This window comes from Fundulus heteroclitus, chromosome 2, assembly GCF_011125445.2.
Source record: "Fundulus heteroclitus isolate FHET01 chromosome 2, MU-UCD_Fhet_4.1, whole genome shotgun sequence".
Taxonomy (NCBI): Eukaryota; Metazoa; Chordata; class Actinopteri; order Cyprinodontiformes; family Fundulidae; genus Fundulus; species Fundulus heteroclitus.
The window spans coordinates 14,553,346-14,571,327 of NC_046362.1; the positions used below are offsets into that span (position 1 = coordinate 14,553,346).

Here is a 17,982-nt window from a genome sequence, read left to right on the forward strand (position 1 = left end):
GACCCCATTTTCAGGACGTGACAAACATTCCCCACCTGATGCATCCTGTCGTATTGCAAAATATTTCTTCCATGGAGGGAGAGTTTCCGGGAGCATTTCCTTCTGCAATTGTCTTTGCGCACTCTTCCATTTGACTACTAACAGGAACGGTGACCCTCTCAGCGAGATGAGGGACTGTGGTCTTGGCCAGGAACTCCTTGAAATGGTCTTTGGATGACAGATTCCACAGGATACCTGCAGAGCAGAAAATATACCAATACCCAATCACCTTTTAGTACAAGGTAGTATGCAAATGATAAGCTTCATTTAACTCAACCAGTCTTGCTGGTAATCTCAGACTGTATTGTGTTAGTTTATTCCTGTGCTTCTTATCTGCCAACGTTTAGATGCCTGCTGTTTATTTGCTGAAATTACAAGTTACAGCACTCCACTCAAATGACAGATATTCTGAACTACTCATTTAAAAATATTAAAATATTATGCTCTCTAGGTATACATTTTAAAAAGCTCTCTTTTGGTTTGTGACACACAGCTCTGGCAAACTAGTCAAATGAAGGTGAACGTATATTGTTGCTTTATCACGTTTCCAAAGCTTCATGGTGAACTCTGAACTCACCCACCACTGATAAAAGGAGAAGGTAACAAGGCCTTCTTTCATAAAAAGGGAGCAGCTATACTCCCAGTCAACAGGCCTAGACGGCTCACACACAGATACTGCCTGTTCTCATATACACAAAGCCTACAGATACAACCACACTTCCAAGTCCTCCTCTCCATAAACTCAGACATACCACAAGCCCTGTGCAACGTTACAGTTTTCTTTGCCTGATATCAGTTTCCAACGCTGCAGTTAAAGCACAGGATTTCAAGGTTGCAGGGGATGATGTTGTACACTGAAAACTAATTTTCAGCCAGTCAGTTTTGTAAAAGATGTCCAAATCAAGCTTTATTTGGCATCACAATGTCTGTGGTCAAAGAGTAGCTGTCAGTATGGGACTTTGGTGAAGTACTTGTAAGCCATTATTATAAGCCCCAGAAATGAAGGAGCGGGCTTTAAGTTTGACCTATTGTCTCTGTTTTTAAGAGTCTTATTCAAAAGTGTAAAAAGGAAGCAACTGCTCTTGAGATGAGTGGTTGTGTTGGTGAAATGGCTAACACCATTAAAGGGGACATATTAAGTGTTTAAATTGGTCCCTTTCATATTGTAATCATCAAGTTGTGGTCTATATAACGTAAAACAGCAATGCTTTGCTCCGACTTCCTCGTTATTGTTGCCCCACAGCTTTTCTATTGCCACCGTTCGTCTGAGAGTAACTCGTTTTGGTGTGGTCCCTTTAAAAGCACGGGAGACACTTTCCTAACCCGCCCTCCTCCAGGTCACCGAGCATTCCACCTTGGTCGGTCATTATTGTAGTGTGCTGGGGGATCGGGGGGGGATTGAATTGGGTGAGTTAATACACCCAACTACCAACATATGGACTTATCCACTTGTAGCTTCAGCATCCTTCAGCTTGGACTACAAAATTGCTGTGTGGAATAAAAATGGTGGATTTGCGTGACTGGTAGGCGGGAAGTCTGTGACCTTGTTTAGCAGCTTTGCAAGAAATACTGTGACATTATTTTTCAAAAAACTTAATAGAGAAAACTGAACGGATTGAAAAAGAATTACCCAAACAGAATAGAGAGATATCTGCACACCACCAGGAGAGACTATATTGGAATTGTATGTATTCCAAGAGACTCCAAGTGCACAAAAAAGGAATTGAAGGGCTAAAAGAGTAGCATTTGCATGATGTGTCCCCTTTAAAGAAGAACAGTTTGTCTGGCACCTTTTGGGGTACAAACTATTTGTGAGCAGTTTCAGAATACAACGACTGGCAAACCAGCAGCTGCTAATTATGCTAAATTTAGCCACTGTCAAGGAGCTTCCAAAATGTGCTAAATTAATGATAGATTTAAATTTTTAATGGAGTCTGCTCCACTTTTGATCGCCTCTAATTCAAAATCTGAAACATATTTAGGATTATTTTACTTTAAACCTATTCTTCAAAACAAAGATTGAGATTTATGAAACCTTTATTCTATTTTTTAAATTACATAAAGGGAGTATTTAAAAAAAAAAAGAAAATGCATTAGAACCAACTTAGAATAAAATAAGCATAACTATTACTATAGGGTTATTGCAATGATGTCACAAAAGGTACCCATGCGCCATCGTGGAAGCTAAACAATGACCTTAATCAGGGCGTCACAAGCAGAAAACTCTTTGTGACTATTCTTAAAAGTTATTAAAGAAGACAAGGTGATTTTCTTGGACTAGAGCCATACCAGACAATTATAATGTTGCCCAAATTATAAATGCTTATGTTACAGAGCATTTCATACATCAATATGGAGAACCAAGTGAAACACCCAACCAGTTTACATCTAGCTGGGTTTATGTCATTGGGCAACACAAAGGAAATTATGGCTGTTATTACCTGCAAGTGAATAACTTTTCTTTACTTCTTTTAAAAGCCAGTTTTTAAAGCTAAAATGTTTCTGTAAACAACACTGTAGGTCAGTCTAAATTTACCATTTACCCAGTCAATTAACAATTAAACTGACAGGAGCAGTTTGGATTTCTATTTTATTTATTTATTTTTGCAAATTTATGTTCATGGGCGTGGACATCATCTTCAAAGATTTGATTTTTGAAAATAAACACCCAGCTGTCATCACTGAAAAGCTTTTTTGGTGATCTTAGATCTAGATCTAGTCGAAAAGACAAACTAATCACAGTCTGGATTATTTTACCAGTGACGTTTTTGGAAAGCTCATCATCAGGCTGTCCGAGCGCCTCAATCAGCGATGGGATGCCGTCGTTGTCGATGAGGGCCTTCTTGTTGTCGTGGTTCTGATAGATAAGATTGCGTGCAGCGCCGGTGGCATAACGGCTCACTTCTGGGCTGTCGCTGTTGAACAGCCTCACCAGATCACCAATGGCATTCAGCTCTCGCACCTAGAAAAGAGAAAAGTTGCTCAAATAGCTGTTGATCATAGAGGCTCTCTTAATACAGATGATTTTAAACTATGCCATTTCAAACCCCTGCCCAATGAATTGATAAATTGTGGCGTGAGGATTAGTTTTCCCATAAAGAGTAGAACAATTTAAATCTCGTCTGGTTGATAAATAAAATGTTTATGAAAAGTAGACAATGATTAAAATGAGCTGTCCCACATTTTATTTATGGATCTTTACAAAAGAACCACATTAAGGATATGCAGAAGATGCACTATTCATCGCATCAGTGAACTCACAAAAGCAGCCTGTAAGTGAAATGAAATAACATAAATAAACTTTTTATTTATATTTAGAATAAACTGATAGCTCTAAAGGGCCACATCCTCCGAATGTGTTCAAATTTATATTTCTTGGGGTGGTGCACGAAAAAAAACAATCAAATGTAGGCGAAGTGGCTAAGAGTGAGAGAGAGAAATTTAAAGTCGACATGCAAAATTCATTAATATTGAATGTTGTGTCACTGGTCCTTGTTTTTTAGCAGTAATTTTTGTAAAAACTGATTATATCTTATAAAAAAAAAAAAAAAAAAAAAAAAAAAAAAAAAAGACTGGCACATTTCTCCGAACCAAGAATATACCGACGATTTTTGTTAAAAACTTTGAGAAAACATTTAATTGTTAAAGTTCCACTTTAATATATTTAAGTTTACACTCCTTCTCAATTTTCTCCCTAAATGCTGTTAGTCAGCTACCGGAAAGAGAAACAGATTTTGACTGTCTAGCAGATGGTATATGATGATGATAAAGTAAAACAGTGAGGGACTTGTTGCTCTGCCCACTAGTGAGGCAGCTCAGAAAGCTCAGAAGCAGTCTCCTTATGGCAGAGGATAATTTGTTTGTTTTAAATTTAAATCAGGCCATTTACAAGCCGATCAACTATACAGCACAATGAGTAAGAGAGAAATGGCAAGTCTCTGACTTTGGGTCTCTTTGCAGTGACCTCAAATGGAGAAACTATCAATCAAAGGTTGTCATTCCTATGAGAAAAACAGTTTTCATGACTGAGGTTCTTAGTAGGGGAAATGCAGAGAGGAAAGTGCTGACTGTGCATAATACCTCATCTTTTGACCTGTTATCACTGTAACACTTGTGCTGAATGAACGCTGCACCCAAGGACTGTATTTCTAGGTCTTCTTGCCTCAGGTAGTGAACTGCCGTTTGCATGTCCAAGTCGAAGAACCTGCCAAAAGTGCAAACATAGGAATTGAGACAGAATATTTCACCATGTTTTTAACTCGTTTGAAAAAGACAGATTTTAGATTGACGATTTGTGCAGAATTTCAGCTTTATGAATTCCTTCTAAATCACACAATGTTCTGCAAACATGCACTCGCCCAACCACTCATTATGGGATGTGTGAAATGCGAGGCCTGAAACTGAACCGAGCGGCCACACCCTAAGCCCAAACCCGTCCTGCCACTATGAAGCCGCCTCCCAATCCAGGGCTCTTAGGAAACACACACTCCCGCTGATGTGCTGAATGTTTCAACATCATCATACTTGTTCATCACTTTCAGTAATAAAGGAGTGATCATCAGTCATTGGAATGAGTGGAAGACTGCCTTTTTTCCCCATGTATTGGTCTTTGGTTCTCTCCATTGTCATGGCCTCTAAAACTAAACTTACTACAAAAATGGACCTTGAAGCTCCTGGGAAGATTTTAATTTATGAGAATCCCAATATTGAACTATTGAGATCTATGACTGATATATGTTTAGTCAACTGTCAAGGATTTATAGCAAGACACTCCCCAAAATATATTTTGTTTGTTTTGCCTGATGAATGTAAAGAGATTATACTACTTTTTTTCTTTTTTGTAAACAAGAGTATGATTCTTATCTGGGATTTTTTTTTTTAAATTGTACAATTGTGATTAAAACAAATGGGATCTCGGCAGTAGGAAGTTTTGCAGACATCAGCTGGTATGCACTGTGCAATCTGAAGGACCTCAAAGCAGGAAAGGAATATTTGATATGCACATGGGTGATGTTAATACAGCAATGGATATTTTCCAAAGTTTCTCACCCTTGGGGCATGTCTTCCATGTCCATCTCGCCAAAGACGTCCATGCCTCTGCCCACGCTCTGCATGCTTTTGATCGACATGGACCGCGACAGGGTACCTTGGCGTTGCAAGAGGTTGCTCTGGGAACCAGATCCGAGCGTGGATACGATAAACCCTCCTTTGTCCACTTGGTCTCCTCCGATCAAGTTGCCAGAGCTGGATGTCATCTGCGTGCCATACATGGAGCCCCCGCTCATCCGGTTACGGTTGGCAATCCTGCTGAGAGTGCGGTGAGCCGGGCCTCTGAAGGACTGTTGCTGCTGGATAAACTCACTCCCTACTACTGCCGGAGTGGCACCACGGTTAAGAGTGCTACTACGGGACAGAGTGCCGCTCAGACTTTGCTGCATGTTGGTAACTGTCGGTGCCTGAACCTCGGTCTGATAGATCACGGCGCCTCCTCCTTGTCTCATCTGGGAGCCGAAGCCATTCATTGATTTCAGGCTGTACTGACCGCCGAAGGTGGCATCTTGTTCGGAGACCATGCTTCCAGCGTCGCTGTTGTCCATCACCCACGAACGCACCGCCGGTGCGTTGCGCATTGAATGCACAGACATGGCATCTTGATCCAGTCGGCTCTGTCTGACGGTCCCCTGGAAGCCGCCAGTACGCACATCTTCCCGGTAAAAACCTCCACCGCCGCCACCACCACCACCACCACCCATACTCATCCGCTGAAACTGGACTATGTCTGGGGCAGCGGACCGGCTGGTGAATCCTGTCCGTTGGGATGACTGAGGACCCTGAGCAAAAAGACAGCAGAAAGTGTTACTACAGTTTAATGTGTTTACAAGAGTTGCTCGGTAGGCCTCGTTGGGGTGTGTGCTCGAGTGAATTGGTTCTGAGTAGTAGAATTTCATTGAAGCGGTTTCTAAATTTGACTGCAGGAACGTTAACCTCCTGGAAACAACGGAAACAACCACCCCCCCCCCCCACCCCCCCATCTGATTTTCTTCACTCCCATAACTCATTCGGCGTTCAGACGTTTAAAGTGTCACATCGCGTCTCTCACACCCGCTCACACCTCAATAACCATCGACACATCCTCACTGTCTCACTATTGGAGCGCTAAAACAGAGGAATGTAGAGGGCGGACTTGAATACGCAGAAGTGATCCTATAACGGCTCACTGGGAAATATCACACATGCTGCGACCCAAGTAACCAACACAAGTTTGTTTCTGTCGCACATCCAATCCAGTTACATGATTCACTAAACATTTCGACACAACACATGCCGATAAGGTTTGGGAAATGCTGATGTACTCACCATTGTTTTAGAGCCAGAGTACATGTAGGAAGACTTAGCGCTGTAATTTGGGCTGTAGGTGCTGTATTTCATCGTCGATGAACCGCCATAGTCTAAAAGAAACATAATAAAAGAGAAAATTGAATGCATTATGTCAACAAATGCCCTATGATTCATCATTTAACCTGTCATTAAATTTCAAAAAACTTTAGGAAAGAGAGACATTGTTTTCAAAGATTATTTCAAATCTCCCAGCACCATGGAGCTTTGTATTTTTTTTTTTTTTTTGTTTTTTTTTGCACCGGTTTGGATGTGTTGATGCAAATGGTATAAGATTTAGCCAGGTTGTCTGTCTTGGCTTATATTTTTAGGATTTGTTTTCGTCAAGTCTTAGATTTGTCTTTTAAAACAAAATGTTGCACAATGTGTCCCTTTGCCATGTTTTTGCACCATTGATGTTCAATCAAAATGTATTTTCATAAAAGACTGGCATCATAATTTCAGTTCCATCTTCTTTTTTTTGCCCAGTTCTATTGCGGAAATTCCCTTCACATGTTTGTATTTCCACATTTTTTCCATTCACTGTAATTGTACAGATTTCAGGGGTTTAAATTACAAAACAATTTATCAATATTTGTTGTGTTTTAGGGAGTACAGAAGTTAATAACTGCCTTTATTGATACACCCTTTATGTTGTGTTGATACCCAATACACCCATGGCAATCTTTAAAAGAGCTTTTTTTGTATCCAAGGGACTTAAGTGGAGCACAAAACAAAAGGGATGCTAAAGGACAATAAAAAAGGTAATCCTTTTTGAATAAATTGTGAAAAAAAATGTCTGCACTTGCAAACTGCAAATCTGTAAAAAATCCTTCTCCAGCAACGGTTTGCATGAAAGAGATTGCTGTTTAAATGGTGTGTATCGTCTTGCACTGATTGTCTGAATGCACACGGACTCTGCAGGATCTGACCGTGTTCAACGTCTCCAGTTACCCGCCACTTTGGGAACAATCCTCCATGCGATGCACAAAGACTCTGGCATGTTTCAGTGCAGGGACTGCGTTTGAATGTTCAGCTCCCGTTCTCAATTAGACTAAAGAAACTAGTAGGTATGTAGCTAAATGTTCCCCAACATTTAGCTACATTTTTTTTTTTATGAAATGAGATGAAGTAAGTTCTGCTCATACGCAAGGGCAATTGTCAGTTTTACTCCATTTCCTTTATTTGCCAAAACAAGAATACAGGTAGTACAGCTAAGGCCAAAAATCAGGAATTTGTCCCAAGAGGGATATTAAATTAATTAAATGCCTGTACCACATATACTGGGACTGTTTCACATAACGTCTATAGCCGGTAACAAAGACATAAACCTAAAGGCTGTTAAAGAGGAGAAGTAATCAGCATCCATGAGATTCGGGGGAAGATGATTGTCAAAGCAGACGTTTGTGATGGTTCATAATTTTTAAACACATTTCAGTTTAGACTCGCGTACCCTCCGAGAAAATCTGTTTAATCGAACTGCAGGATAAAACCAGCTAATTGTGCTAAATTAAAGGATGTTTTAAATGAAGTGGGTGTATTGTAACACTACATATTTTCCTTACTAAGAGCACAGAATATGCAAATGCATTCCTGTCACCATTACCAGTTGCCTGCATGTCTGCAAGTCTGCAACAAAACTGAGAATCAGTCCACAGCAGTACTATTCAATGAAACGCATTGCTTTCAGATTACAAATGCTCATTGTAACAAATGTAATATATACTTTGTTTTTGAGCATCAAATGCTGCCAGGTTAAGCTGACAGCAAGACATTCAAAGCTAACTACAGTAGTATCATAGAGGTGTGGAAAATGATGTCAGTGGAAGCACCAAGATGTAAGAACCTCTTTGAAACGGACACCGTTTTGTTCTGCTGTATTAAGACATGGCTGTGTTCCCTTGAGACTGCGCGAGCACGAGACAGAGCAAGTCTTAAAACAGATAACAGGAAGGCAGCCAGAGTACAATAAATTTGCTGTTTTATCCCCCTTTAGCTTTCAGTCTCTGTCGTGGAACATGTCGAATTAGAAAATGCTGGCAGGTTTATTAAGTCACATCTATCTTGATCCCGGTTTAAAAAGGGAACCGGCATGCTGAACAGAGCTAAACGGATACGTGAGCAAAAACAAAAGGTTTCGGTGTGTCTGCTTGCGTTGTTACTGTACCAGGCATGTGTGCTTGGGTCGGGCCTGAGAAGTTGCTGTTTTTTCATTTCTCATATAGATAGCAAGAGCCTCTGACATGGCCCCAGGCGTACAGATTAAAGAAACCAGTCATCGTGGGGAGGGAATGAGAAAGGCGTCCTCTGACGTGACCCATGCCCAACCCTGACAACACCCCACACACCTGATAGCATCATCATTTTACTGGCTCACTGAAACACCTTTAGCACATACACACATATACATGTGTATTTATACAGAGACTTATACAGATATAGATATATATAGAGATACAGACAGATATATAGACATCCTCTTATTTACATGCACAGCTGCAGTGGCTTTGAGACACAGAAGGGGAGGTATTCCTTCCAGATTCCTCTGTGTGTTTTTGTTTTTCCCATCTGCAAGCACTTACGCATTCATTATCAATTCCTCTAAAGCCACAGACCACTGAAATGGGAGCATTCTGCTCTGCGAGGTGTTTGGTTTGCAGAAGTTTCAGCCGACACGTCACAAAATGTCACATTGTTTGACTGCGTGTTTGCTTCCAGTCAAAAGCCAGGGGTGATTTACAATGATAATTGCCAAGAGGTGTATTTTAGCTATGTATAAAAAGGACAACAACAATCGTTAAGAAGACCCACCATTTGTCTGTTTGAGCTCAGTTTCTAAAAAGACAACCAGGACAGCATGTTAGCCTGTTGAGGCAGGTATAGCCGGTGCCTCTGGGAAAAGCTAAAAACCAGAAGGGTGGGTAAAAGGCCCTCCCTTCTGTATCATACAACCCTGAGTCTAGAGGTCACATCGACACGGGCCTGATGTCAAGGTGTTCTGCTTGTTCTCTGCTTGTTGATTGAGCACAGTGACGCAAAGGACATGGAGGAATGTCTCAACACAACAGCCAGCAAAAAGCAGGTACACAAGGTTCAGACAGCGGACGATATCACTCTCTGACACGTTCAGTTCAACGAATGCATAAAAGTCATCAAATGGGACACAATTACAAAGTACAGTAATTCCATGCATTCAGGAAACCTTTCAATCCACTGTTGGAGGTTCTCACCGCTCCTTGGAAACCAATCTCATACTGGAGTTACATATGTGGCAATAATGCTTAGATAGGCAGATTTTAAACTATGTCATGTTTTGACAACAGCTGTTTCTGACAACAACAGCAACAACAACAACAACAACCCCCATCTCTGGAAATCAACTCAAATCTGTAACCCTTTCTCACATTCACACTGCTATCAGGAAACTTCATAAAAGGCAGCACTTGTTGAGGCCTGTTACACATTAACCACTTGTCATGTGCAGAAACAAGACCCACTTTAAAACTGCTGCTGCTTGAGGACAAATTAAAAAATTCCCCAAAGGGCTGGCGCAAAAATTAAAACGAATCAAGCAGGAAGAGCTATGACGCGGGACAGAAACTCCTTCCTCAAAAACCAACCATGCATTTTCAAGCTGGCTTTTACAGTACTTACCTAAACCAAAAGAAGCTATTCAACGATGAAGATAAAAGGTAATCATGGGCCAACGTTCATGTTTTACACTCGTAGTTGCGATATTTGCTGATGAGTCATTTGAAGTGCACTTACGAATCAAAAGAGAAAGAAAGCTATCAGATTTAAATCTATGCAAACAAAATACCTATTCATGTTTCAGCAAATCTAGGCTGTAAGGTTTAAAGTCAAATGCGCACACACACAAAAAACAGACTGTGACCCTTATGTCTTATTTCCTTATATTATAATGAAATATATATATATATATATATATATATATATATATATATACACACAATGTATTTTTGTGAACTTTTTCCCCAGTCAAACTTTATGATCTAATTACATTTAAAAGTGAATCACTGCATGTTTTTTTTATGTACCTTTAAATGAATGAATGCATGTTCACGTCCACTTTTTGTCTTCAAAAATTTACTTTGGCTTGAATTTAAAATTCCTGTTATTGTCTCTCACATTCGTACCTACATTCCTGATTCATGGCGGAATGAGAACAGAAGTCTTTTGGAGTCACCGACTCATCATTACGACAAGACATGCTAAGAATTATGATCTTCATTCCGCTGTCTTTTTGTTGTCAGTCTTCACACGCACACCTGTACCTTACGCATATACATACACAATGCAATATGTTTTTTTTAGACCATCGGAGGATGTCAGAATATCAAGATGAGTGGAAGAAATACATGTCGCTAATTTTTTTCTAGAGCTCTGACTTTCAGAACCAAATCATTTTTTTTTTTTACTACGGTTGACTGTGGAGCAGCATGTAGAGTAGCCATCTTGCTATCAGAAAGTGGTGGACTAAGGTCCAGCCACATGGCTCTTAACCCCAAATTGTCTACTGATCCGTATACCAGTGCATGAATGTGGCTCTAGTGTAAAGGGCTTTCAGTGGTGAGCACGAAAATTTCAGTCAATCTACTGAATAAAGTTGTATATATTTTTGGCAGTATTGACCTTCCATAGATGGAGTGGTTTGCTAATATTTACTGGAATTTGGTGCCTGTTGACAGTGTAAATAGATCTCATCCCATGCAATGATTGTTCTGTCATCCTCTTGAGGGAACTTTTTTGGGTGTGACGAGATCACACGGAAAACAACCCTGGGTGGGTTTTAATATTTCACCTATACAAAGTGGACCATTGACCCATAAAACAGTATCGTGTAACCTCCCTCAAGAAAATGACTCACAGCTTCCACTTTTGTCTTATTTTATATGATCTCATAAAAGCTCCAAGTCCCATTCATTGCACAAACAGATAACCCACTGGCCATAAATTCAGCTTCTTTGTCAGATAATGATTTCCACACTGAGGCCCGTGTCTGTGGCTTGTTTTATTTCCAGTGCAACCACCTGCAAGCCCTGCAACCATGTCAGCACACTCAACACTGTGTTCAGTTTTTACCTGAGTTGGCGTATTTCGAGGCCACTCCATTCTGACGTACGGACTTCTGGGCTAGCCTCAGCCTTATCTGCTCATGGACTCGCGATGACCCGGTCCCAATTTCGAGCTCTCTGTCCGACGGGAGGGCGAGGCTGCTGGATGGTGTGTCGGGCTGTAAAATAGATAGAAACCCGTTGTCTGAGGTCAGGATACTCATGGCGGCAGAGTTTTGAAAGACGGGTCAGAAAAGGCGCGCCTGTAGCAGATCCCTGCTGCCGAAGAGGACAAACTATGCGCTCTGGTCCGCGGCAGCCCGAACTCTGTCTCTGGAGGCGGATGGACGCGCAGAGCTGCGCGGAGGGGCGGAGCCACGCGGAAACCAGACACCTGACTCACAGGTGAGCTCTGGACTGCGTTTACGTAAGCAGCTGACTCCTTGGATCCCTCAGCCATATCCTTCTGAGACGAAACTACAATCATTGTAATACAATATTGCCACGTTTTTTTCCCCTTCCACTCGAGATCAATGAAGTTTGAAATATGGAAATATGCGGAAATTGTAGAGACAACTTGAAGGGGGTGGCGCGCTGTTCGTAAAGGCACCGTTCATGGCGGCTGTTTTGTCGCGTAGAGATAAACCTAAAATGGTTCGCACCCCTGACCGATTTAGATTTAAATCCATTTAGTTTACCTACGTGATTCTTCTGACTGGAAGTGATATTAACGTTTTGGAGCTGATAGAAAAACCGTGCGAGTAGAGAAGGATTCATTAAAGGCACATACTTGGAGATCACCAAAGACCAAACATGCAAAAAGCTGATCAGAAATTAATGCTGTAATCCCAATCAAGATATTCCCACTGATTATTGAGTAGGGCACACACTTTTTGGCAATGTTTTTATTAAAATCCAAATAAAAGCAGCTATTTATTTTATTTTTTTGATGTGCCTTTTATATTGATTTATGAATGTTTCAGATATGTCTGTCTCGTTTCACATCAGAAACAAGCTTCTTCATTAAATTAAAAAAAATATTTTGAATCTAAATCTGCGAGGGATATGAATGATTTTGGACTGAGCTGTCACTGCGAGTCACTGTTTAATGGCAGGAGCCAGCAAGTGATTAAATAGAAAGTTTTAAAAAGTGGTCAGACGGGGCCTCTGATAATCCTGTTAGATAATCATCTAACAGGATAATCATTTAGTACCTTAATAAGTCATTTCAGGAGTTTTACCACTCTGTTAAGTCCTGTATCAAAAATGCTGAGCTAAAAAGACCAAAGAAAATCTAATTAGTTAACTAAAACAGTTTACTACAAATTTATTTGTAGTAAACTGTTCCTTGTGTGATTTTTATTGTCCTGTTTTGTGTTGCATGAACATACCTAAACCCCCCAAATTTCAATGCAATTGTCTTAAAGGACTTTAAAGTGTTTGGATATTTATGTTCAGACCTGTTAAATAATTCAAACTAAGTACTAAGATGAAGAATGAATAAAACTGGTTAAACTTTGAACTTGTCTGATATTCTCCAAAATTTTGCCTCAAAGCAGATGTGTGGCTAAAAAGGCATTTGCATTATACACACATTGCCGTAAAATACTGACTTGTTACAGGTTTGCAGGCAAGCTACTGCAGGTAATGATATTTAGACCAATTAAAGGTGTGTTTACTCTAAACTTGTCAGATATTTGCTCGAAGAGATTTCGCCACATAGCTGAACTGACTAGAAGCTTACGAATGTAGACAAAGTGAAAGGATTTTGTCAAAGAAGCCAATTTAAAGTGAGTAATATTATAGGGTACTTTGCTCTAAGTCAAAGTCAAACATTTCTGCCCGCTGGATCATTGTTAGAAAGCATATCTTGATTACAGGGGCCAGTATCAAGGAGGAGTTGGCATCTACTTCCCATCACAGTGCATAATTACCCAATTATTATGTACTTTTGTCCACGGTGCATTTGGGGATTTCTTTCAAAGTTAACAAAAGGTTATTTTATTTCCCATCACAAATACAGGAGGGTGAAGACATAAATATTTTCCCCAACTGGCATTATGAACCAAATTCGATTGCATGGTACTAAACTCGGGATCGGTGTACTGTATTTAGCTGAATTTGAATCTGTCATGTTTTTTGTTGCGCTTGTTTGATCTGATCATATTTTTTCTGGATGCAAATCTGACCCCCTGTTCTTGCAAAGGGCCTCAAGGTAAATTAATGAACTTTTTGAAAACTGAACAGAAAAGAAACTCACATTTTCCCCATCAGTTTCTCCACAATGGCTTTTCTGTTTCTTTTTTGGCAATTTCAAAATGAATCTGCTCTCATCCTAAAAAAAGCAGCAATATTGACCGATATGCATTTGAAAGTCTCAGCCCGTCATGTACTTAGTCGATCCATTCAATTCAACTGCCCACAGTTTATTTAAAGTGCGCCGTCTCACTATAATGGTCATCTCTACAAGTACTCTACAAGACAAACAGGTATGATTCACATCCACTTAGATCAAGATTTGGCTTAATAATGACACGATTATAACGATGAATGCAAGGATTAAATAAAAGCTGGCACATATTGCATGACTTTGCTTTGTGATTGCAACAAAAGGACATCCTTCTTATATTTATAAGCACAGCATGTGTATTGAGAAGCACTCGTTTCACAATAACTCTTCATAGAGATGATTTTAGTATGAAGGATGAAGCCAAATAAAAACAACTGCAGAGCAAAGATGCCACGCTAGCAGCGTCAGGCAATCCTTATCCTACAAGTCTGAGGGGATCTGATGAAGGAACTTGTTCTGACTCGTGAAGGCGAAGACAGTATTAAAACAAAGGTAAACTAATCTGCCCTAGTTTTTTTCCTCTTTTTTTTTTTCTACCGTTGAATATTGCAGCATGTTTAAACACGTTTTTTTTAATAATGATCCAGTAACATATTAAAGGTTGATTTTATACTGCAGGGGGAAAAAAAGAGTTAAACTAAAAGCTGAGTTTAGGTAAAACGTTTTTCTTTTCTTTTCTTTTTTTTTTCAAACTGTCAATCCTGAGATTTTGTTCAAAAGCTGTTACAAGGTGTGGCACTGTAGCACTCTGTTATTAAGCCAAAGCCACGCCTTGGCTTTATTTGTTTCATTTGATGTGAGCTTAGCAACGGGAGTTATTGTCTATATTGCAGCGTTATGAGTACAATATGTACAACCACATGTTTGTGCTGTCTGAATCGCCGTTTATGAACTCAAAGGAATAAAAATACAGCATAGAATAAAACACAAGGACATTTTCTTTAATACTTCTCATTGACTCTAATTGCTTTGTTTCTATGGTAACTGGAGGCATTTCTTTATCATATGTACATCTGGACAAATAAAAGGAAAGCAGGAATCTCCAGCCTGTTTAAGGCAGCCAGTCAATTCCCCCTCCTAGGATATTTTAGGATGTTGCTTTTTTAACATAGGATAAAATCAACAGGTTTGCACTAATAATGGTGGAGCTGGGGATCTACACATAAATGAGCAGCTTCTGTAGTTTATCAGCTGAGTAAACAGATACCCTCATAGTCCTTCCCAGTCGACCTTACATCAATTTACTGCTGTTTAACTGAAATACGTATACAGTCATATTCAAATCATTTGAATTGGAGCAAAATACAAAACCTGTAAGCGGGTTTTAAACCTACTTGTCATTACACCCACAATTCTGTATTGTAAAATGTCTTTTATTGGTCCAGTGTAATGTTCTATACACCATGTTTCCATTAGCAGTAAGCAGAAAACCCTCATGACAAATCCATAAAGGCTTGAAAACATCTGTCTGTGTGCGAATAATATATATATATATATATAGATAGATAATGTGTTTCGCCTAGTGAATTGAGTTAGTGAAACAAATTAACTAAATTCTTGAAAAAAATGTGTATAGGCGCAAAACAGTTTACACAAAGCAACTTGAGGTTGGTAAGAAGAAGATAAAAAGATGTTATCAGCCTGGGATATAAACAGCATCAGGAGAAAACAAATAGGTAATTTAAAAGTGTGTTCTGAAAGTCTGAACTTACCATGACCACTGAGCGAGTTGTTTCCCTCTGAGGTACTTCACCTGAACTGATCCAATGTAGTGGGTGTAACAGTGTATTAAAAAGTAATAGTTACCGCCCTGATTTTAATTCACTATCCTTTGGAGAATGTGCCCCAAGTACCAGGGAAAGAGATGAGTCAGAGCCCTGTATGACACCACGGGGTGTGTTAGGAAAAAAAAGAAGAGTAAGCTCCGCCGTCTGAGTGTCTACGGGAGCTGCTTCACTTGTTCTCATGAGATTATTCCCTAAGATATAGAACTATCAAACCTTCTTAGGATAAGATTTATCAGTAGGTAATTTTTGTTTGTTTTGTCTTGATTTTTCTTTGTTGTTGCTGTTTCTTCCTTGAGTGAAGCAGATTTTCCTCTCACAGTTCAAAAAACACGACTGTTAGGTTAATTGGTCTCTCTAAATTGCTCTCAGGGGTGTGTGTATTGAGTGTGTGAGTGTGTGTGCATGTTTGTCTGTCCTGTGTGTCTCTATGTTGCCCTGTGATGGACGAGCGACCTCTCCAGGGTCTCCCCAATGACCACTGGAGATAAACACCAGCCCCCCCTGCGTGGATGAGCGCAGGGGGGGCTGCTGATGGACAATGGATCGATGGATGGGAAGCAGATTTTGCCCTTTACTACATTGGTGACTCAGTCAGGGCGGTGAATTAACAGAGCACACGCACTGATTTCAAAGCGTGAAAATCTGTTAAAACAGAAATGTGACTCAGACCAGGTGTGTTTGTCTGATTGTGTGCGTGTGTGTGTGTGTGTGTAACAACGTGAGAGCTTCTTATTCAGGGTGCTGTGCATCAGCAGCTTTCTTCCTTCCACCTAAAAACTGAGCTGCATGGCCAGAAGTTTTATTAGTGAGACACAAAAGTCATGTATGATCCCAAAACAAACAACCACTCTGAAGGCATCTTTCGTCCAAGGGTATCTGTTTTAAACGCTTACAGCAGACCAACCGGACCCTGATACAAAAGTTCACCGGACGTCTTCACAAAATGTGTCCTGTTTAGTTGTAGACCCAAAGTATGCGGGCAGTTTCCCATTTATTAATATTTTTTTTGCCTTCTTCCAGCTTTTTCGCACAATCAGCTCATTGGCTTTTTATGTACATTTACAACACGGTCCAAGATCAGACTCCACCTTCGTAGCCAGGTGTTACTCAGAGCACCTGGACTGATCAGACATTCTGTAATTCAAGAACGGGCATGAAAGGTTCGTCAGCAAACGACGGGATTACAAACATAATACAGTAATTGCAGAGCACATGTAAGTGTGAGCTGTCTATAGTGATCCTATTCGTTGGTTTCTAGCTGATATAAGGCTCAATCTGAAATAAATAACAAACAACCTTTTAAAATCAGACATTTCAAAAAGCGTGACAGAGGTAGCTCTTCGCTTTGTAACGTATGAGACTGACATTTAATCAATGGGCCAGATGAGGATACCACAAAAGTATCCATATTGGTTAAGCTCTTCTTGATGTACTGGGATTTTATGTGACAAAACAACACAAAGTGGATGATTGTGAAGTTCAACAAAAAGTCTTTTTAATTGTTTTTTTTTTATAAACAAAAGAAAAAAAAACATCTGAAAAGTAAGCATATGTATTCCCCCTGAGTCAGAACTTTGTTCAATCACTTTTAGCAACAACCACAGAGGGGAATCCTTTGGTTGTACGTCTCTCAGCCTTACGCATCTGGAGGCTGAAATCTTTGTCCATTCCTCTTCACACAGCAGCTAAAACTCAAACATATTGGATGGAGAGAACTTCAGGTCTGGACTTTGATTGCACCCTTTTATATGCCTTGATCTCAACCATTCCTTCGTAGCTCTATTGTTTAGAGTCAATTTCCTGCTGGAAGTTGAACCTCCACCCTAGCCTCAAGACAGTTTTGAGCCTCTAAGAGGTTTTCCTCTTCTGTTGCTCTGTATTTATCTTCATCGATCTTCTATTATGTCGGACAATTTATTTTTTCACTGTTAAAGAAAAGCATCCCACAGAATAATGTTAAAATAAATGAACAATAAATGAACAGGCCATGTTGTGGCAAATGGGAAGGTGTGTCATCTAATCTGAACACTTTCTTCCACTTGCTTGCTGTGTCTCCCATACCTTGTGTATGGAAATCTGCAAATGGGGATTTTTATGGCTTTCTTTCAACGATGGCATTCTTCTTGCCACTTTTCTATAAAAGCCGCATTTGTGGAGTTTACGACTTGTAGTTATCCTTCCAGTGGAGCTGAGTATCTCTGCAGCATCGCCAGAGGCATGTTTGTCCTCTTGCCTCTTTCTCTGAATAATCCTCTCTTTGCCTGGCGTGTCAGTTTTAGCTGGTCACCCAATTGCGTCACACTCTTTTTGTTTTCAGAGGCTTTCACTGAGCAGCAGCATTTATGGTGAGATTAAA

The 17,982-nt window shown here is 40.0% G+C and overlaps 1 protein-coding gene across 2 annotated transcripts in view; it reads right to left on the minus strand.

Annotated features, from left to right (window-relative positions):
- The window catches only part of pkp3a (plakophilin 3a), a 20,240-nt gene extending 4,603 nt beyond the window's left edge, over positions 1 to 15,637 (minus strand). Inside the window, exons 1-7 of one of the 2 annotated variants that reach the window (XM_012880273.3) lie at positions 15,552 to 15,637; positions 11,518 to 11,668; positions 6,397 to 6,488; positions 5,089 to 5,870; positions 4,120 to 4,243; positions 2,797 to 3,001; positions 36 to 234 (exon numbers count right to left, since the gene is read on the minus strand). In XM_012880273.3, the coding sequence (XP_012735727.3) occupies positions 36 to 234; positions 2,797 to 3,001; positions 4,120 to 4,243; positions 5,089 to 5,870; positions 6,397 to 6,488; positions 11,518 to 11,668; positions 15,552 to 15,554 (1,556 nt within the window). In that variant the 5' untranslated portion in view covers positions 15,555 to 15,637. Of the gene's footprint in view, positions 1 to 35; positions 235 to 2,796; positions 3,002 to 4,119; positions 4,244 to 5,088; positions 5,871 to 6,396; positions 6,489 to 11,517; positions 11,839 to 15,551 lie in introns of those variants that run through there. The other variant, XM_012880272.3, reaches the window with a different exon arrangement.
- Positions 15,638 to 17,982: the final 2,345 nt, after the last annotated feature.